This window comes from Salvia hispanica, chromosome 5 (assembly GCF_023119035.1).
Source record: "Salvia hispanica cultivar TCC Black 2014 chromosome 5, UniMelb_Shisp_WGS_1.0, whole genome shotgun sequence".
Taxonomy (NCBI): Eukaryota; Viridiplantae; Streptophyta; class Magnoliopsida; order Lamiales; family Lamiaceae; genus Salvia; species Salvia hispanica.
Genome location: NC_062969.1, coordinates 37590530 through 37611852, shown reverse-complemented (window position 1 = coordinate 37611852; position 21323 = coordinate 37590530). Strand labels below are relative to the sequence as shown.

General features: G+C 36.3%; 3 protein-coding genes across 3 annotated transcripts; 2 read left to right on the top strand and 1 right to left on the bottom strand.

The window, feature by feature from the left end:
• The first annotated feature begins 1623 nt into the window (after positions 1-1623).
• On the top strand, positions 1624-4365 carry LOC125189202 (tonoplast dicarboxylate transporter-like). Its single transcript, XM_048086476.1, has 6 exons — positions 1624-2284; positions 2447-2924; positions 3010-3053; positions 3159-3254; positions 3412-3922; positions 4026-4365. The coding sequence occupies exons 1-6, from the start codon at positions 1850-1852 to the stop codon at positions 4082-4084; spliced, it is 1623 nt and encodes a 540-aa protein (XP_047942433.1). The 5' UTR covers positions 1624-1849; the 3' UTR covers positions 4085-4365.
• Positions 4366-6965: 2600 nt separating this feature from the next.
• On the top strand, positions 6966-8754 carry LOC125187805 (cytochrome b561 and DOMON domain-containing protein At5g47530-like). The gene is made up of 2 exons (XM_048084448.1): positions 6966-7670; positions 8048-8754. The coding sequence occupies exons 1-2, from the start codon at positions 7050-7052 to the stop codon at positions 8621-8623; spliced, it is 1197 nt and encodes a 398-aa protein (XP_047940405.1). The 5' UTR covers positions 6966-7049; the 3' UTR covers positions 8624-8754.
• Positions 8755-16372: 7618 nt separating this feature from the next.
• LOC125186990 (putative MO25-like protein At5g47540) lies at positions 16373-20481 on the bottom strand. The gene is made up of 11 exons (XM_048083486.1): positions 20112-20481; positions 19580-19741; positions 19234-19352; positions 18979-19053; positions 18686-18779; positions 17998-18057; positions 17655-17723; positions 17394-17492; positions 16930-16974; positions 16737-16839; positions 16373-16662 (listed from the first exon to the last, which is right to left on the bottom strand). The coding sequence occupies exons 1-11, from the start codon at positions 20232-20234 to the stop codon at positions 16586-16588; spliced, it is 1026 nt and encodes a 341-aa protein (XP_047939443.1). The 5' UTR covers positions 20235-20481; the 3' UTR covers positions 16373-16585.
• Between the last annotated feature and the right edge of the window lie 842 nt (positions 20482-21323).

Below are 21323 nucleotides of genomic sequence, written 5' to 3'. Positions count from 1 at the left end.
CTATTACTGGTAAATTATTTTAAACATTGGAGAAAAGAGAATTAAAATATTAAATACTATAAAATTAAGGTACTAGAGTATAAGATTAAAACATGGATATTTTACGTATCTCAACACCTACTTAATGTGTGGTTGTTTTCATAAGAAGTAAGTGAAAGTCTGAGATTTGTAAAATAACATATAAAATTCTTGTAACATAACGAGTTAAAAACCTCGAGGTAGTTTAAGTAGCCATGGATCGCCCAAACTCTACAATATATGCAATATAAGAATTGTAAGATATATTAAGTTAAAATTCTTGAACCATATACACGTGGTACTTTAACTATTGTAATCAAAGAAAAACAACAACAACAAATGAAATGGAAACTACATTCAAAATTATAAAATAAACTGAACCATAAATATAGTCGAGAAAAACCCTCTTTCTGCAAGACAAATTGCATCACTGTTAGTGCTTTCGAATTGACGTATTATCCCCAAAGACGAAACGACTTCCTCCTAACGTATATAACATCTCAAACCCGCTAGGTACCGATGAATTTGATGGAGCTCCAAAAATTGAGCAATACAATGTTCTTAAAATATACAATAAAATGTTTAGAGTCTGAAAGTGAATGAAGAATACTTTTGTTGGTGTGTAATTCATCCACAACTCTATGCATTTTATAGGTACAAAATTAGAATATGAGATCATGGAATTAATATAGATTTATAATTTAACTATATTTTCTCTGCGTCTGATTAAAGCAATGATGTGGAGTAATTAATAATTAGTTGAATCCATAAATTTAGGTTGATGTATTATAAATTAGGCAAATACGCCTCGACCAGCTCCAAACAGTTTGGAGAACAAAGCAATAATTCTCGAGAAGAATAAGCATTCCATATGTATGAGTATATTCCACTGGTTACTTGTTAATTGGCTTACATTTAGAATGATTATAAATTAAATCACTTTATTATTGAACAAAAGAAAACTTAATCTTTCCGAGGTGCAATAATGCTCAGGTTGGTGCCAACTGCCAAGCCACGTAGTGTTAATCACTTAAGTAAATTAATGGAATTAGTCAAACTTAATCCCTTCTTACTTACGTAAGAATAAATATTAAATAGTAAAAGTACAATTTGATTATTTTTCTATAGCGAAATCGTTCTAAGTATACATTTTGGTTCTCCATATTTTACCAAATGATGTGACATTTCACATTTGTATAAAAATATATAGCGATACTTATCGCTAATCATAAATTTTGAATTAACTATAGTTTAACTAAATTTAAAATTTGATAATCATGAAGTTTTATTTTTTTTATTGATATGAAACATTTCTCTTACAATTATTGGTCTAAATAAGAATATCACAGTTCAACTCATACCATATACGTTTATGTGTACAACATTTAATGATGTAACAGTTTTAATTTTAGTGGAGCCCTCATACCATAAGCAATCATCCCGTTGGGCTCACATATAAAAGCAAAATTATGTAGCTATAAAAATATGTAATATCCTTCTCATTAGGCCTTAAACAAGTAGTACTAGTAATTAGCTGTGTCATATTACTGTTATCGGTCTTATCTTTCTATCCAGAAATTAGTCATTATATACGACCTTCCTACTATAAAATCAAACCAAAAGAAAAATAGAAATTGGAGACTGACAAAATACCAAAATTGTAAATATATACCGTCCCTGACTGGCGATGGCCAAATGCAACTAAAACATTTCCTCTCACAATTTAGCAACATATGCCAGTTTTTTAGTTGAAAAGAAAAAAAAAATACTACAAAATAAATCATTTATCATTTCATTGTATACATTTTTCTTTTCTTCTTCTCAACCAAAGATGAAGAACAACGGCGCGGCTGACGTGGATGACCCGAAAGCCCCACTTCTTCCGCTCCAAGATCCGTCTGAGAGCGGATCGCGGGGCTTCGGTTCAATCATAAGATCCATTTTGACATTGAACAACTTCTTCATCCTGCTAGGTCCGTTACTCTGCGCCGTGGTATGTCTGTGCGTGAGGTTGAACGGCGGCGGCACCACCAGCCGGAATATGCTGGGGGTGCTGGCGTGGATCTTCACGTGGTGGATGACGGAGGCGGTGCCGATGCCGATAACTTCGATGGCGCCGCTCTTCCTCTTCCCCCTGTTCGGAATCTCCTCCGCCGACGACGTCGCCCATTCCTACATGGATGACGTCATCTCCCTCGTGCTCGGCAGCTTCATCCTCGCCCTTGCTGTTGAGCATTACAACATTCATAGGAGATTAGCTCTCAATGTAAGCCCTCCCAATTTAATCCATTTTTTTGATACAGACCTATTAGGAGAGAGAGCTCGTTTAGTTTATATACACCACATCAGTTGTTCTCACAACCGATGTGGAAATTGAGTCTGTAACAGTATTGGATTAAATTTGTATTTATAAATGGAAATGGTGCAGATAACAGTATTATTCTGCGGCGAGCCGCTGAATCCTCCGCTTCTGCTGCTGGGAATATGTGGTACGACAGCATTCGTGAGCATGTGGATGCACAACGTGGCAGCGGCGATGATGATGATGCCCGTGGCAACCGGAATCCTGCAGCGGTTGCCCACGGGCGAGGCTCAGTCGGAGCTGGTGTCGAAATTCTGCAAGGCGGTGGTGCTTGGGGTGATATACGCGGCGGCAGTGGGCGGGATGAGCACTCTCACAGGGACAGGTGTCAACCTCATATTGGTGGGAATGTGGAAGAGCTATTTTCCGGAAGCCGATCCCATCAGCTTCAGCACCTGGTCTTTCTTTGCCCTTCCTCTCGCCTTGCTTATTTTTGTTGCGCTTTGGGCCATCCTCTGCTTGCTCTACTGCAGAAAAGGCACCAGCCTCGCCCTCTCTGCTTACTTGGACAGAGCCCACTTGAAGAGCGAGCTCCTTCTTCTTGGTACGCTCTTCTTAGATATGTGTGCGTGTGCTGGCCTTGTGGTAGAGGGGTTGTCAAACCTTATGGTAATTTTTATATAATGCAGGTCCAATGGCCTTTGCAGAAAAGATGGTACTTGTTCTGTTCTCGGTGAGTTACACATTTTCAAATTGCAATTCCATCTGGTTACAAAGATTTTAGTTAGAAATGCATAGGAAAAAATTAACAAAACTCTTTCTTGACATGTGAATTCAGCTTTTGGTAGTATTGTGGATGACGCGGAACATAACGGACGACATACCTGGCTGGGGATCTCTGTTTGGCGACCGTGTGGGCGATGGAACTGCCAGTGTAAGTGTTCTCAAGTGAAACAAAGATAACTATAACAATACGGCAGAGAGAACTGAAATCACTATATAAGTATAATTGACAAATTCTATCACCAATTTAGTTTTAGGATGAATTTCTACAAGACCAAAATGTATTCAAGTTTAGTATGTGTGAGCAGGTGATGGTGGCGACGCTACTATTCATAATCCCAAACAAAAAACAGGCAGGTGAGAAGCTAATGGACTGGAACAAATGCAAGAAGCTGCCGTGGAGCATTGTTCTGCTTTTGGGGGCAGGGTTCGCCATCGCCGAGGGTGTCCGGACGAGCGGGCTAGCAGACGTGCTCTCGGAGATGCTCGGGTTCCTGGAGAGTGCGCCGTACTGGGCCATAGCTCCCGCGGTGGGCATTGTGAGCGGCGTCATCACCGAGTTCACCTCCAACAACGCAACCACAACTCTGGTGGTGCCCCTGCTGATCCAGATCGCAAAGAGCATGCATCTCCACCCGCTCCTGCTCATGGTCCCCGGTGCTATAGGCGCGCAGTTCGCTTTCCTGCTGCCGACGGGGACGCCGTCGAATATCGTGGGGTTCAGCACAGGTCATATTCAGATAAGTGATATGGTGGTAGCAGGGACTCCCCTCAAAGTTGCTGGAATTCTCGCTCTTTCAATTATGATGCCTACCCTTGGTAATTCATATTTTTAATTTTTGACGATTATGGTATAAATTGATCGTGTTCCTTTCAATCAATCTCAGGTATTTAACCATGAAATTGTGTGTTACATGTGCAGGGGCGTATGTTTTTGGTACAGATGAGCCAATGCTCAACTTTTCATGGAGTAAAATGTAACAAATTCGGTGTTCAGGTGGACGAGAAGTGCATTTTACCAATTAAATTGCGTTTCATCTTCTAGTTCCAAGCTTTTGTGTCTCTTTGTGCCTTGGGATATATAATGTTTTTGAAAAATCATTGTATGTATTCTTTTTGTAATTTCTAAATTATGTCCGTTGAAAAATTATAAAAGAAAAAAGATATAGAAAAGATAGTCTCAGTTCAATTATTTTGTAAGGTTTGAAAAATATTGCCTTGTTGTTTCTCGGACTGCGGAAATCAAACACATTTTGAAACTATATTATGGATTGTAGGAGTAACTTGTTAATATATAATGACCCTTTTTTGTGATATTTGTCATATCAAGTACTGGGATCATTCAGCCAGGCTATTATATCCAAGAATTTAAGTTTACATCGAGGAATCCAGCTTCTTGTTGGAAGCGTGGAGTTTAAATGGTTGTAAAGGCAATGTATCTAACCTATTTATATGACTTTTTATATGTGCAGTGTGTGCTAGTTGTTACAATAATTAATATTAATAACTAATAATATAAGCATTCAGTACTGAAATCAGCAGTTACGCTGATTAGAAGATTTAAAGTTTCAAAATAGTGATAGGATTATTACTTCAGCATTAATTCTTAAGAATATTTATTAAAATAATTTTGTATGTCATCGCTACATATTTCTTTGTAATTTATTAAAATGGCTCGAACTAAAACTAAGCAATAAAATTCTGTATGTCATCGCTACATATTTCTTTGTAATTTGTTAAAATGGCTCGAACTAAAATTAATTAGTAATTAAATAAAATTGACATCATGAAATTAATACCGTTCTATATAAAAACAATCATGATTATAATAAAAATAAACCAAATAATTTTGTATAATAGTTAATCACTATTTATTATTATTATTATTATTATTATTATTATTATTATTATTATTTATTAAATAAACTAAATGATTTTGTAACTGAATGGGTTAATTGGAATTATTAATTAAGTTTATAACTGAAAGTTTAAGATTAACGATTAATGCATCAATGATTATTTATATCAATGTGTGTTTCACGTTATTAACCACTAGTATCTCTCCCGTGCGATGCACGACACGTTATATTTATTTGTAAAATTGAATATATTATAAAATTATTATACACTAAAAGTAAAAAATAAAATTTTCCTCATAAAGGATAGATAAACGTTAAAATTATAAGCGGTTAGATTTGGGGTAAAGAAAAGGATTAGTGTGAGTAGTTGGGAAATTGAGTCAAATTAAGTGTTTAGTAGTGAGAAATATGGAAGTCTTCCACGAAAACGCAGTTTGAAATGTTAGTTTTATAATATCAACCTATAAATTCTGCCCAATCACTATTAGTCGGAGCTTCTGATTACGCTATTGTTCTCCAATTAAAGGATGATATCTCGTGTTCATTTTATTTCATACTATTTTATTTTAATAAATAATTTAGCTTATCCAGAATATAGTGACCATGATATATATTGATGCTATCGTGATATCATTAATGAGATAATGGAATGCAAAATTGACACAAAAGTTATCAAGTACCCACGATGTCGAGGTGTAAATAATTAAGTAAACTTGATAATAATTATTTGCGGTGTTCGTTTATATAACGTAGTAATTAACTAGTACATTTTGAATTTCAGATCAATAGTAGTAATATTATAACAATATCTCATTATTGCTATCGCCTATCAACAACAAATAGGGAAAAGAAAAAATATTACCCAAATCAATATTGCATGTTATTTAGGTTACGTGCCTCTATTTTTCACTGCCAACAAAAAGTCGTAATCTTACCAACTTCTCAACGTATAAATTAATGGATAAAATAATACATATGTCGCTTCTGACCAAGATTTTTTCTCTCATACTATCTCACAAGTTCTCATGTAATTATATTTGTCATTTGTGATTGTGATATGTTCTTCGATATAGTATTTATTTTAGACTACATGTTCAAATTCAATAAGATAGCCCAGTTAAGTTCAAGAATGGGAAAGAAAAAAATAAACAAAATTACGGAGAAGAGAAAATGGGATAATGATATCATGCTCTGTCATGCTCACTACATCTACATTTTCCTCACATCTAACTATAAACTATATATAAGCATATTTAGCTACTATTATAAATGTATATAGATTTTTTTTTATCTTTACATTTTCTTGGTAAAAGCTAAGGATTTCATTATTAAGACACAGAGTTTTATAGTACTAGTGTGATTGTATGAAATAAAATAGTACTTAGTACTATATTATACTCCCTCTGTCCCACGTTACTTGAGTCATTTCTTTTTTGTACTCGTTTTGGAAAAATAATAATAAATAGTTAAAATAGAGAGAAAAAAAAGTAAGAGAGAGAATAATGTAGAGAAGAGTCTTAACTATATTATTCTTTTTTTTACTTTATTTTCTCTCCACTTTAATTATTTATTATTATTTTTTCAAAACAAGTGCAAAAAAAAAATGACTCAAGTAACGTGGGACGGAGGGAGTGTAAAAAAGTAAATTAACTGAACAGAAATATATGTGGTGTAATAGTTTTTTGTATTTGCTATTTAAAATTTGTCATTTGATCCGGCGGAACAAGTTTAATCAATTAGCACCACCAAATTAAAACTTTTGTGCATATGTCTTCTACCATGTCAACATTTACGTGTGTCCGCATAGAAAAGATATTTTGAATCTCTTTATTCTAGTACAGTTATAGTTGAAGTTAAGACCTAAACAATGGTGGTTGTAACCTAAACAAATTAGGAATCCAAATATTGCTAATTGACAGGTGCAATAATCTCAAAAAATCACAAATTATTTCATCACACATCTCTTACCAAATTGTAACTATCATGACCCCACCATTCTCTTTTATAAAAACACCTCTCTCCCTCCATTCAAATGATCAAACTCAATCACCATAAAATCAAAAATTTGAATCCTAAATCAACCTAAGATGTTTAGGCCTGCCTTAATCCCCTCTCTCCTCTTCTTCATCTCTCTCTACACATCCTCATCCCACGCACAATCATGCACCAACTACACCTTCACCGGCAACCACATATTCAGCCACTGCGCCGATCTCCCGAACCTCAACTCCTTCCTCCACTGGAACTACGATGAATCCACCAAAACGGCCAATATCGCGTACCGCCATGTGGAGGTGGCAGCGTCGAGATGGGTGGCGTGGGCGATCAACCCTACCGGCAGAGGGATGATCGGAGCACAGGCGCTCGTAGCGTTCCAGAAATCAGACGGCACCATGAGGGCGTACACGTCGCCGGTGAACAGCTACCAGGCTCAGCTGGCGGAGGGGGATTTGAGCTTTCCGGTTTCTGAGTTGTCGGCGACTTATGCCGGGAATGAGTACACCATCTTTGCCACGCTCAAGCTTGATAATGTGAGCTCTACCATGAGTCAAGTGTGGCAGGAAGGCCCCCTCTCCGGGGATTCCCCGGCGCAACATCCCATCTCTGGCGCCAATGTCCAGTCTGCCGGGAACTTCAATCTTCTTTCCGGTCAGACGGGGAGAACGTCGGGAGCCACCACCATCGATTCCCGCACCAAGAAAAAGAATGTGAGTTTTTTTAAAAAAATTTATGCTTCCAACAATTAAAAAAAACTTAGGGACACAAAAATTGAAACGCAATTACTAATGTTTGGAAATTTTTGAAAATAACTAATTTAGGATGCAAAAGAAAGCATCCCTAAGTTGAGGGCAAATTATCTTAATCTTTTGCTTTTTTTTGGTATAATTAGACAAACAATTAGCGTCCTTAATACCATTAAAAAGTGTCCTTATCTGATTTTTTTATTGTAGTGCAAGCACGAAAATAAGGAATTGATATTTCAAGGTTAAGTGAAAGAGAATAAAGTACGAGACATAATGATTTTTTTATTAAAAAATGAATTGTGCAAATAGTTTGAGACGGACCGAAATGGAATATGATGCAGATTCACGGAGTGCTGAACTCAGTGAGTTGGGGAATACTACTTCCAATCGGTGCCATCACAGCGAGGTATCTAAAAGTATTTCCGGCAGCCGATCCAACATGGTTTTACCTTCACGCTCTTTTCCAGAGCTCGGGCTACATCACCGGAGTGGCAGGCTGGATCACCGGCCTCCAGCTCGGGAGCCAGTCTGCTGGAATCACATACACGGCTCACAGGATCATCGGCATTGTCATCTTCACCCTGGCGACCCTGCAGGTGACGGCTCTGCTTCTGAGGCCGAAGAAGGAGCACAAACTGAGATTCTATTGGAATGTGTACCACCACTTCATTGGATACTCTGTTATAGTTCTCAGCATCATCAACATTTTCAAGGGCTTCAACATCCTACATCCTGATCAGAAATGGAGGACTGCCTACATCGGGGTCTTGATCGGCCTGGCTTCTCTCGCTGCCATTCTCGAGATCTGCACATGGTGTGTTGTCTTGAAGAGGAAGAAGTCGAGCCGCCCTGACAAGATGTCAAATCGAAACCATGGCTATAATGGATATGGTGCAAGAGGTCAAGATACGGTTTGAAGTCTTTTGTAAAGTTTATGGCTCTTGTTGGTTTTTCCATGTTTTGTTTGGGATAGTTATATATGTTTATTATTTATGGTGCATAACATGATTTCTGAACCTCCTTTTGATTCAATTTTCAAAAAACAGAGATTATATATATAACACAACATGCTAAAGCTTTCATGATTCATAAAAGATGAGGAATTCTTCCATAACAGATGATTTAGGTTTAGTTGTGTAAAGTGTAAAATTATGGTGTGTGAGAAGAATTAGCAAGCAAGTACTCCATATGTTATTTAGTGTTACAGAGTATAGTGTGGCAAGAAACTAACCTGGCAAGAAGAAAAATATGGTGTAGGACTCGATCTCATTGAGGTTCTTATAAGATGCAGAATTACATCAACAAAGAGTGCATGAAGCAAATTAGTGAATGAATGAGTACAAAGTATAAACAAGTGCTTCATAGTTCCTTAACCAAATATTTGACTACACACAGTATATCAGTCTGTCAAACAATCACTGTACTGCAATATAATATGTATAGTTGAGTACCTCTGTTGCAAGTAGGAACCTTACAAGCTCGACACTGCATATTCAAAATGTCATTGCAGAGATCACACCACCCACCATAAAATTGATTTGAGGAGATTTTAATAGAATTTCCATTGCGAAAAGCATATTTTTTTTGAATGAGTTAAGTAGGAGTACTATTTTGGTCCTAAACATATGATCGATTTACGATTTTGATCCAGAACATTCACTTTTTGAAAATCAATTACTATTTAATGATTCATAATCAGATCTTGGTAAATAACTATTTGCAATTTGACAATTTAAAAAGACTTTTCAAGTAATTAAATGTCAATATTCCTCAATCGATGAAAATGAAAAAATTTATAACCCACGTCCGTGCAGTAACATTATTTTAATTTGAATTGGTATTTTACCCCAATAATTGTAAGAAAAATCTACAATAATGAATCTTGGACAGTTTATTTGTGAAAAAATATATCTAGCCAAAAACACACCACGCCTAAAATTAAAATCGGGTCAAGTTATACTTGTTCAAGTTGACTCTCGAATCCAATACATACGAAAACGTTGTCGAATAGGTCCTTGTTTGACGGCTTACGTCATTTTTTGACGGTCAACTGTCAATTGGTCCATATTTGACCCAATTAGACTTAATCTGAGATTATTAGTAGGTTAATGTTAAGCTAATTATTTTACTAAATAACTCAATTTTTAATATTTGAATTTGAATAAAAAATCTTCTAAGTTCACTTAAAATATCTCTTAACTTTTCATTTGAGAAAAAATGAAACGTCAAACTCTCTCTCTTTTCTTTTGTCACTCTCCTAAGAAACCCTAGTTTCGATTCCGACCAAGAACGAACCCGATTCCGACCGATTATTGTGTTGGTTGCCATGAGTTGGAAGTCGTCGTACCCAAACTTTCGTTCCAGCGATGGTCTCGTCGACATGAACGTTGCATATGCAAGGAAGAGAAAGTTCACACATCCGCTTGAAAATGAAGTCGAAGAAGGTTCGTCGGCTACTGGTAGTTCTGAAAAGAACGATTCTTTGAAGAAAAACGAACAAGTCCCATCGGCGGCATCGGGGTTTCTAGGTTCTTCTAACCCTAGTTCTCACGCGGAAGTCCATTCTTCTCCGATTCCAGAAGTTGAAGACGACATTGAATACTTGGTTTCGCTTGTGTTTGAGTTTTGATGGTTTTTTGGGTTTTGATGGTGTTAGGGTTGATGCAGTGCCTATAACAACAATTTTTTTGGATGTAATTCGGCACTGGTTGTGATTAAATGTTCATGAGCAATTCAAAGTAGAAAATGAATATGAAGGACTACTTTATCTTGTAATTTATTGTCCATTTATCGCCTCAATTTGATGTCAGTTTATTGACATAGATTATTGCCTCATTGTCGACGAAGAAGCAATCACATAATTGTTAACTTGTTATAACTATGCATAATGTATCAAACCAACAACCACCGGAAAAGTTTTTGGCAGTGATACACTATTTTTTTGCACTAAATAAACCTGCAAGTATACAGAGTATATATGGTATAGCCAAAGGTCAGTATCGGATATCGAACACGGGGAAGGCAAACACAAAGTGTCTATCCTCTACTAAGACTCAATTACTATCTGGAAAAGCAGTAGGTTTTAGAAAACTTTTGAAAACTAAAAACAATAAAAAGCATATAACAACTAAATGCAAATAAAACACGGAGATAATCGATAGAGATAAGGGAATCCCAGGGATGTGCATTCACATTTATGGTTATAGAAGTTCCAAACTACAATACCCTAGCATAGTTTATACTTTGAAAGGACGAGTCACCTAGCTTATGCTCATGCGATACAAACGTTGATTACAAAATTAGGGTTGTCAATCCTAACACGTAACTCCAAAAAGCTCCTAACACCCTTGAAAAGTCCTCACTCTCAATTAACAGTGCCGTTTTAAGGAAAGCTAATTGTAGCGTCTACTAAGTGAATCTAACTCGCTAGAACTCTGTCACAGTTATGAAGCAAGTTATATTAAATCATACACGATTGTGTCACTCAATCATGCAACATCAAAACTACTTAGGTAAGAAACAAAGTAAAAACAAAACGGATATTAAATAGAAAAAGGAATTGTATAACCAAAGTCGTTACTAACACATCCCTAGAATCCTATGAGTTTAGTTACACACGATAAAATAAGCTAAACACATAGATTGAAGGGAAAACAATTTGAACATAAAACTAGTAGGTTGAATCCTTGTCATTCTTGATATTCTTGAAATCCTTCTCCAACTCCTTGCACAAGTGAAGTACTCTAGCTCTTGATCTCTATGAATTATTTTGCAAGTAGAAGCTCTCCCTTTAATGAAGCTTGAGGTCTTATTTATAGAGGAAAGCCAATCCTTGTTGTACAAGGAAAAGATCTCCAAAATATGGTAAATCTTGGAGCAAATCTGGGGCATCTCGGATTCGCCGCCTTTCTCTGGCGAGCCGTCGCACCTTGGCTGGCGGTCGCCGCGTTGGACTCCAGAGAGTCTGTTTCCTCGGCGGCGGACCGCCGCACGACTTTCGGCGGTCGCTGGGCAAGACTTCTCTTCCAAGCGTATTTTTCTGAGGCGGACCGCTGCATTGATCTGTCCGCCGGGCGCCGGCGGTCGCCGCACACATCCGCGGCGGCGCCATCTGACCCCAGATTTCCAAATTTTGCGTTTTGGCTCCCTTTTTCGGCTCAATTATGCACGTTTTCACAAAACACGTCAAAATACCAAAATAGACAAAATATGCAAATAATGGACGTGTAGAGTGACTTTGACATCAAAAACAGATCAAACAACGGCCTTAAAATAGTGCAAAATCCGAGCGTATTAGGCAGTAAGTTTGCATTGGGTGTGGTTAAATGTTCAGGACCAATTGGTAGTAGATAATGAATATGGACTACTTTGTCTCGTAATTTGTTGTCCATTTTTATTTCACATTTACATGTAATTCCAAAAATATATTTAAAAAAATCAAAATTAGATACAGTAATGAAAATCGGCTAATCGGGTCAAATTTTTGCTAATTGACGGTTGGCTGTCAGGAATTAACGGAACCATGAAAAAAGGAGCTAAACGATAGCGTTTTCGTATGTTTTGGATTTGATTTTCAAAAAGTGAATGTGCTGGACCAAAATCTTAAATCGGTCATATGTTTAAGACCAAAGTAATACTTTACTTTTCATGAATTGCAGTAAAAAGCTGAATATCAGAAAGTATTATGAGAAACTGGAAAAAAAATAAACTCTTTTAAAATTGAAATTTAAGTTGTATACATTGCTATACCCAATAACATAATTTATCAAGATAATTATGAAGTATGAACACTAAGGAATAGAAATCTTTGTGAATAGCTAGGATGAGAAGATTGTGGAATATGAGGAAGTTTTTGCAGAATAGATATGGATAAAGTTAGTTGTTGTTGGAATCTATGCCCGGTCAATGGACTTTGACCAATTATAATTTCAACGAGACATTTAATTTTGTAAAATTAAATGATATAGCGTCGATCTACGTTCGGAGTAGATGACCGTGGTATATTTATTTTCTCAAATCCGATTCCCGGTGAGTGAGAAATAATTATTTAAAGTTGTGCAAAAATTGCAAACTTAATGAGCTATGAGAGGAGATTAGGGAATAATTAAGAGAGTTAATTATCCCACATTGAAAGTTTCAACCTTATTAAACTAGTATTTAATAAGAAGGATTATTACATGTAATAATTATAGTGGACTAAGATGGGCTGTAAGAGCCCACACGCGCGCGCCGCCCGCCCCGCCGCGAGCCGCGTGCCGCGAGCCTCGAGCCCGAGCCCGAGCCCGAGCCCGTGCTCGCGCTCGCGCTCGTGCCCGTGCCCGTGCCCGTGTCCTTGTCCTTGTCCTTGTCCTTGTCCTTGGCAATTGGTCTTTGGGCTGTTCTTTGGGCCTGGTCGTGGGCTTGGTGCTTGGGCCTAGTTGCGGGCTTGGCCCAAGTCTAGTGGCAGCGAGCCAAGCGGGATGCCACCTCGTCAGTATGACGCGGTAAGCCAACGTGGCTGACACGTGAGAGTCCACGTCGTGAACGAATCTAGAAGCTTCTAGCTCTGAGCGCGTAACGGCTTGTAACGCCCGAACGTTACAGCTCGTAACCGACGACCGTTACGGTCTAGCTTTAATGACGGCCATTATGGCCGTTGACCCCCTGCAGTGGACCGAGCCTATAAATAGGCTAGTCATTCCATGCATTCTACACACCAAAAAACACTAGAAAGCATTCTGCATCATAAGCTCTCTCTCTCTGCATTGTTCTTCTGTCGAAGCTCTGCCCTCTCCTCCATCCAGTTCGCCGGAGCTCTGCTGATAGCGGTGCTGCTTCATCAGAGACGTAGCCGTTTTATCTTTGGGGACGAAACGCCAATCCGAAGAGCACTACCGGGGCGTATCTCGTCTTGCGGAAAGAGGCCTCCTCGACTCGGCTATTTCCTTTTACGGTTCATTAGTTTCGAATTTTCCGTTGTAATTTTCGTTTCAGTTCTTCTTGTATTCCTTCTTGTAATCCCTAAATCTCTAACAGTTGTTCCATCCAAAGGATCACACCATAAGAGCCTGAAATTAAAAGAGATATATTGTAGTTTCTACCTATAATAATCAAAGATTCCACACATATTTATATTATGGGAGGCGCAAAAAAGATCTTTTATGATAAGGCAAATAAATCAAATCCTAACAAACTATATTCTAGATTTATGGAAACAATAGAATACAAACTATATTCTAGATTTATTGAGAAAATTAGACGAAGTGGATGCCATACATGGATTTGCATGGTTCTATTTCCCTATGTTAGTATTTTGACCATTTTAACTATTTTGACATACATTGAACTCACAAGGAATGCTGAAGTTGAAAGTTATCTATAAAATACTCCCTCCGTCCCAAGGAAGATGACCCCTTCCTTGGGCGGCACGGAATTTTATGCAGTTATATTTTGTGTGGTAAGAGGAGATAGTAAAATAAGAGAGAGGGAATAAAGTAGAGATAAATGTGTTTCCATTTTAAGTAATGGGTCATTTTGATTGGAACAAACCAAAAAGGAAAGTGAGTCATCTTCAATGGGACGGAGGGAGTACTACTTTTCTCAAGCAATACAAAATTCATTCATCTAATTTGATTCTAACTCCAAATTGTGAGTCATTTTGAAATTATTGTGTATTTAATATTAAATCTAGTTCTATATAATATTTTGTAAAATCGAGCAAAAAATGAAGTCCACTCGCACGCCCAACAAGTGAGCATCGCAACCACATTCCATTGTGAATGGCGAGGGGGAAGAGGGCATGGAGGGACAACCCTCCCCTGAGTCCCCTGGTTCCATTCCTCTAGGACATAGAAGTGTCATCAGTGCCAAATTGCCAATGATATTTTTTGGCTCGATCATAAGAGATAATTTAACATTCCGGATGAGTTGACTAAGGTCTCCGCCCTATTTAAATATGTCCATGTCTACATTCAGATAGTTGGAATTTTTTTCTATTTGAAAAAGATTAATAATGGTTTTTCATATAGAGTATCTATCATAACTAAAACCCTCTAACATATAAAATAGATGAAATGTATTTTATCAATTAAATTGCATTTTATCGCATATAAATAGTGGGGTTTACGGATTTCGATTTTATTATTTTCCTCGTGGAAATTTCAATTATATACGATGTCAATGAAAGCAACTATTTAAAAAAAAAGGTATTCCTCACAAGAAACATCAGTATTGATAAAAATGTGAAAATGGAAGACGACTTTACAGTTTTTATAGGCAAGCGTTGCATTCTAAGTACTAAAAATTTGTCATTAATCATTAGCATCAGCAAACATTGGATCAAGAAAAAATAACAGGATAGACACAAAGATTCATATTCCTTGTTTAAAAATGACGGGAGTGGATTCCCTGTTGTGGTGGGAACACGGGATGGGGATGTTGTGCTATTAAACGGTGGCGTATTGGGACAATTATTGCATTCCTTTTCCTTTTTCAGTTAAGTTTATTAAATATTACTTGCTGCCGTAATTTTATATGGTCAAATATGATATCAAGGTGAATCAGTGTGTTCATATTTTTTTAATGTTAATTTTTAGTTATTAAACTTTTAACATTTTAAATTATAATTAATATAATATTAGTAGATTATAATTTGAATCATAATTAGAGCTTATTGATTAAGGGTGTTATTAACTTAATTCTAATTTTGTTTTTTACTAAAAGTTAAATTTGAATCCATTTTATATTTAAATTTAGAGATAATTGTTATTAAATCATAGTTTTTCGTTGAATTTTAGCTCATTACACAATTTTGAAACTCAATTATAACATTTTAATTTTCTCAATTGTCCTATGTGGGTTAAGTAAAACTAATACTCTTTTTGTTTGCCATTGCTTGTCACTAGTTTCCTTTTCGGTCTGTCAGCCAATGCTTGTCACACCTACTACTTTTGATAATATATCTCACACTCCACTAACTCATTCTTCTCACACTACAAAAAATTTATCATTTATGGACACAAAAATTGAGACACAATTACAGTGTTTGGAAATTTTTAAAAATAACTAGTACTACTAATTTAGGACAAAAAAAATGTTCTAAGTTGAGGGAAAATTATCTTAATCTTTTACTCCTACTTTTTAAGATGCTTCTATTTGGGTCGCCTAATTTTAGTTAGGACACCAACAATAAAGACACAGTAAATAACGCATTAGTGGTATAATTAGACATAGCATAGGACGGAGGGGGTATTAATATTACATTAAAATAATTTAAAATAATGTTTTATTTGCAACAGATAAGATTTAGCTATGATTTTAAATATAATAATTTGTTGATATTAAATTAATTTGTCATAATATTAATACCTTAATGAAATTGAAATGAGCATGCAACTAAATATAAAATTTTGAAATTTTAATTAGTGAACTAAATAAGCCATAAGTTTTAATGAGTAGTTCGATACTAATTAATCGTTAATTTATAAAACTATTTTACAAAATAAATCACTAAAATAAAGTATACTATAGAAATGGTTAGTGAATCATGAGTTAAACTATTTGGATAAAGTAAAGTTTGTACAAGTTGACTCAATACGTCGTCGTGTAAATAGCACAGCATCCATCCCCTACTGTGTTCCCACCATAGCAGGTTGATCCACTCCCAAAAATGACGCTGCAAGATGAAATAACAACTAAAAAATAATCTGACAGGGAGCACTTTGTAGATCAATTTCTCAGTATTTTACAACATTGAGATCCGATGCGTTTTAATTAACAATTCTATATGGAAAAGAAAAAAAAAATACTATCACAACTAGAATTACTGGTACAAGGCAGTCATCGCAGCTGATGCACTTAAACAAGAGGTCGCAGCTGATGCACTTAAACAACAGGTGAAATCATGCCCGCTCTTTAGGCTCAAGTGCAGCAATTTCTTTGACAACTTGCGCTTTATCAGCCTCAAATTGCACATCCTCTGCAACCAAAGCAAAATTTCAAACAAAGATATTCGAAGATTATCTGCGTGAATATGTCATTCCACATTTTTACCTTTTTCTGTCTTGAAATCAGCAAAAAGGCGTAGTAGCTTGCTTTTGTTGGTAACGAGAATACTAACAATGTCCGGAGGTTTGTTCTGATTAGCTGCAAATAACTGCACATAGTTGTATTGCAGAAAACACTTTCAGTTATCCATGTCTTTCCACTATATGTGACAAGCTTGGACAGCAATATAAAACTGTACCTTGAAAACATGGAATGCTTCAATCTGTATGCTCTTGCTCGACTCCTGGGTAAGGCAACGGTTCAGTATTAATATAGATGCAGTTTCAAGTAAAGACATCAAAGAATGATATGGTTCAGAACGAATTCCTTAAAAAATTTATTTAACATGTTCATGAGGGTTTTCAGAATATGGCAATTCAGCAAACATCAACAATAAAAACCATAAAATAGTGCTCTTTCAAGCTCTTCCAATATTGATTGTCATAAAACAAAACAGTCTGAAGTACATGATAATTATATTTGAGAATGAGTAAGGTCTAATATCAGATCATTTAGTTTATTGAGATAAATTTAAATAGAATTTACCATGCATTTACCTATATGTACTTCTCCCTTCCTCATACACATTTTTCAACACTTCTTCAGTCATTTTAATAGCAAGGAAAGTCAGGACTTAATCTAAAAGTCAAGAATGTAACATACCCTGAGAAGATTCATGAGGATCCTCAAGTTTTCCCTTGAACTAACATATCGCGTCATTGCAGCTGAATTCGACCGATCCAGCAAGATATCACCCAAGAGCTGAAAGGAGTGTATTGAGAATCAGAATCATAACCATACAGAACTGTGCATGAGGACATATCGAATAATAAGAATTGATCAACTCTTCATTTGCCTGCCACCATCAAGCGTTTTCATCATTTTTCGTACAATTTTCAATAAGAAATGGTGGTTCCGCATTACCTTGACAGCCTGCCTCCTAGTAATGTAGTTAGTAGATTCTAGCAACTTCGAGTTGTACTCCGCAAAGAACTATGAGGAAAAGATGACAAAAATCAGGATCAGGTGTGAAACTCGTGAAGGACTCCAAGAAACAACATTGTTAAATTCCAGGGTAGGACACACATGAACATATTATGAGACATGGGAGGTTCCCAAAGTAGTAATGAATAACGAGCTTAATGTACATAAGCCTGCAGGGATAATTTTCAACGCCCCATGGCAGAAATATCATGTCAGGACATATGCGGCACAAAGAAGAATATTAACTTATCTAGCTGCTTAATGCTGATGCAGCAAAACTTACCCAGTCATAATTTTTAGAAAGGAACTCGGCAACTGTTGATTTGTGCCTAGTCAGTAACTCCTGCAATAAGATGTCAATCCTGTTATATAGACTTTAATGTCAGTATCTATACCAAAAAACACCAAAAAAAGGCATCATTGAGGAGCGCAATCTAGAACTTGCATGTCCTAAGTTTGAGCAGCTTAGATCAAAAGTGCCTCGAGAAAATGGCATACAGTGCTTAACATAGATCATCTAGGTGTTGGACATGTAGTAAGTAACCCAATCATGTAAGAGCACATGAAGAAAGATATAGGGTTATAAGATAATGCTACCCAGCTTAACCACCGAGTCGCACATCCCACTGAACATCGTAAGTTCACTTTCACCATTACCATCTATAGCACATTCTCAAATCATAGTAACAGGAAAATATACTCTGAGGCATTAAATCAAAGACATTTTTTCAGTCAAATCCAAACACCCACAATTTTTTTAAGCACAATGCCAAATGAGGGAACGCTATATTTAACACTAACTGCGTATTAACCTTTTGTGACCAATCAAAATGTAAAGTGAGCAGACCTATCAATCACTGATCAACTACAGAACACATATAACGCAACAAAATGATGGATAAACCAAATAACTGAAAAAAAGAAAAAAAGAAAAAAGTAATGTGTAAAGAATTTGCTATAGAATACCCAACCTTGAAAGTGGCAGCAGCATCAGAGGCAATGTCAAAATTTGGAAGTTGAATAAAGTCAAAAAAATTCTTCATATGCTCTGATTCCAAAACATACCTATAGGACAAAAGCAGACTTTAAAATTAACATTTAACAAAATGTTGGTTTTCATCTGCAGCACTTAGCATTGATGTAACCAGTAAACTTATGCAATAAAGGACACAAAAAAGCAGCCAATGTAGTCGGTGACTTTTTATGCGATAGAATGATTGGCACAATAATATCATAAAGCATGAAAATTGAGTGATCTACTCACTTTGCAACGATTTGATGGCGTATGCATTCCCTCAACATTGCACCATAGTGTAAAGCCAGCTCAGTGTTCTCATAACTAGACACAAACAGAAACCCAAATTGAAGGCTATATTGCAAACAAGAACATCAGGGAGACCTCTCATACAAGCAATTTCACAATTATCAGATTAAATCCCAATTCGAGTAGAAGCCTGGAAATATAAGTTATTTGATCGAACAATCCAGAATCTAATGCAGATTCTTTATCCTAACATACCCTGCTATCAAGACATCCATGAGATCTATGTTCTTTTCCAAGTAATCACACGCAATCAACTTTGACTGAACCTGTTGCCTCTGCAGATTTGCAACAACCTGAGTAGCATCTTTGCGGGTCTGCAAAATTGTCTATCAGTCAACTCAACTCTCCCTTAATTCTTATGGTAAAGAATTAGATTGAACAACTATCAATTTGTCAGATATTCTACACCAAGAAGTAGAATATTGTTCTTGCATTATGTCCAAACTCAACACACTCAATTCAATCCAACCATAAAGCATAATGCACAAGGCAGAATTCTTATAAGTTGTAGTGACCAAATTAGGGACTGATCTACAAGTACCTCTAAATTCAACTTTGGAAGACATGTAATTAGGAGGCGAAGAGTGTCCTCTCTGAAAAACTCCTGAGTCAACTGGGTACATGCTTCTGCTACTGGCTCAGATTCACTGTCCCCATAAAGAACTTGTTTCAACTCTCTCATTAGTTTGCTCAATTCCAGCATCTACACAGTAAAATTAGCAAAAGATATAACACTAGAATCGGAAAAAGGACAGTAAAATCGTCTACTCTACTGCATTCCAGTTGCTACCCTATTAAAACATAGAGCAGACGTTTGAAACACAATGAGTCATCGACTATACTATCAATGCAATTATGCAAAGGTTCCACAAAAATGCACAAGATAATAGGTGAAACAGTAATACCGCAGTTAAATAAAACTGCAAATCAGTACTCAGTAGCACCCACTATTCACTAACTAACAACATAATTTGTCATATATACACATTAGATGACAATGTCAAAGTACAAGCACCACCAGATCAACCAAAACAAAACAAAAATTCATGCATAGGGTAATTAAACAGGAGAACCTTCTCGTCTCGCTTGCTTTCCTTAGTGTCAGGAGCTCCGAGATCGGCGAAGATGAGTAGATCGCGCGTCTGCCGCACCAAATCAGCCGGAGTCCTCGGCTTGGACTTGAACAGACTCTTCATCTTAGCATTATCCGCAACTCCGTCGGTGGTATCCGGTAGCGGAAGCCTTCGGACAGTCGCCTGTAACACCGGCGGCCGCTGCGCCGGCGGTTTACCGCCGGAAGACAGACACCCTCCAATTTTGGGAAATTGTTAAACCCCCAAAATTAGCCCTTGAATATTTCTTGGCGATTGGTTTAGGGATTCGGATTCCGATTCGACAAAGTTGATTTTTCGGTCTGTATTTTCCTAACAGAAAATTTTCAAGCTTTAGTGAATTTGCGGGGGTTTTAAATTTCATTTATATATATCGACTGTGAACTGTGATAGCAGATCGTTTTCACTTGTGGGCCTAACTTCACTTGAAAGTATTATAATTTTCCTTTTTATTTTACTTTTTTGAGAATAATATAACTTGGTATAGTTAGATTTGTCGATGTGAAAATCGTTAAGATAAAGACTAATATCTGATTACAAGGAGTACTTAATATTTAGTAACTGATCCAACAAATTCTATTTCTATCAAAATTAGAAGTCCATTTGAAGCCAATTAGTTAATTATGATAGTATTTGAATTCAAATTTTATAAACATTCTAAAATGAAATACTATGACTATTTTTTTGTGATCTTAACTTGCATTAGAATTAAATGGGAATTGAAGATCACAAAATTTCGAAGCTATGAGAGGTAAATTCGTTGACCACCTTGTGAGTTGCTAAACGCGAAATCAGTTAAAATGTTAATCAGTACATTATATACCGAAGTATGATTTGGAAGATGAATAGCAAATAAAATGTAATCGGACTATATTATTCAAATATTATCTCAACTACAAACGTCGATTTAAAGGGGACATCCTAGATATGCCATAACCAATTCATCGATTAAATCAATGTTTAAGGAGTACTAATTTGTGGCCACTTGAATTGATCATTCTATTTTACTTTGCTAATCAGTCGATTAAATAAATCTACTATACTTTGGGGGTATTAATAAAATCATTCCCTTTTTTTATTTTCATCCAATTCATCAATTAAATCAGTCTACATTACGCTGCTTAATGGCACTTTATTCAGTCTCCAAATCCAAATTTGGCAATTAAAAACCAA

Excerpts from the sequence above, each read along its gene's own strand:
- LOC125187805 (XM_048084448.1), top strand. The coding sequence starts at position 7,050 with ATGTTTAGGCCTGCCTTAATCCCCTCTCTCCTCTTCTTCATCTCTCTC. Across the intron at positions 7,671-8,047 it reads CCCGCACCAAGAAAAAGAAT|ATTCACGGAGTGCTGAACTC; the intron begins GTGAGTTTTTTT and ends AATATGATGCAG.
- LOC125186990 (XM_048083486.1), bottom strand. The coding sequence starts at position 20,234 with ATGAAGAGTCTGTTCAAGTCCAAGCCGAGGACTCCGGCTGATTTGGTG. Across the intron at positions 18,780-18,978 it reads CGCCATCAAATCGTTGCAAA|GTATGTTTTGGAATCAGAGC; the intron begins GTGAGTAGATCA and ends TTTGTCCTATAG. Across the intron at positions 16,840-16,929 it reads AAGCATTCCATGTTTTCAAG|TTATTTGCAGCTAATCAGAA; the intron begins GTACAGTTTTAT and ends AACTATGTGCAG.
- LOC125189202 (XM_048086476.1), top strand. The coding sequence starts at position 1,850 with ATGAAGAACAACGGCGCGGCTGACGTGGATGACCCGAAAGCCCCACTT. Across the intron at positions 2,285-2,446 it reads ATAGGAGATTAGCTCTCAAT|ATAACAGTATTATTCTGCGG; the intron begins GTAAGCCCTCCC and ends GAAATGGTGCAG. Across the intron at positions 3,255-3,411 it reads TGGGCGATGGAACTGCCAGT|GTGATGGTGGCGACGCTACT; the intron begins GTAAGTGTTCTC and ends ATGTGTGAGCAG.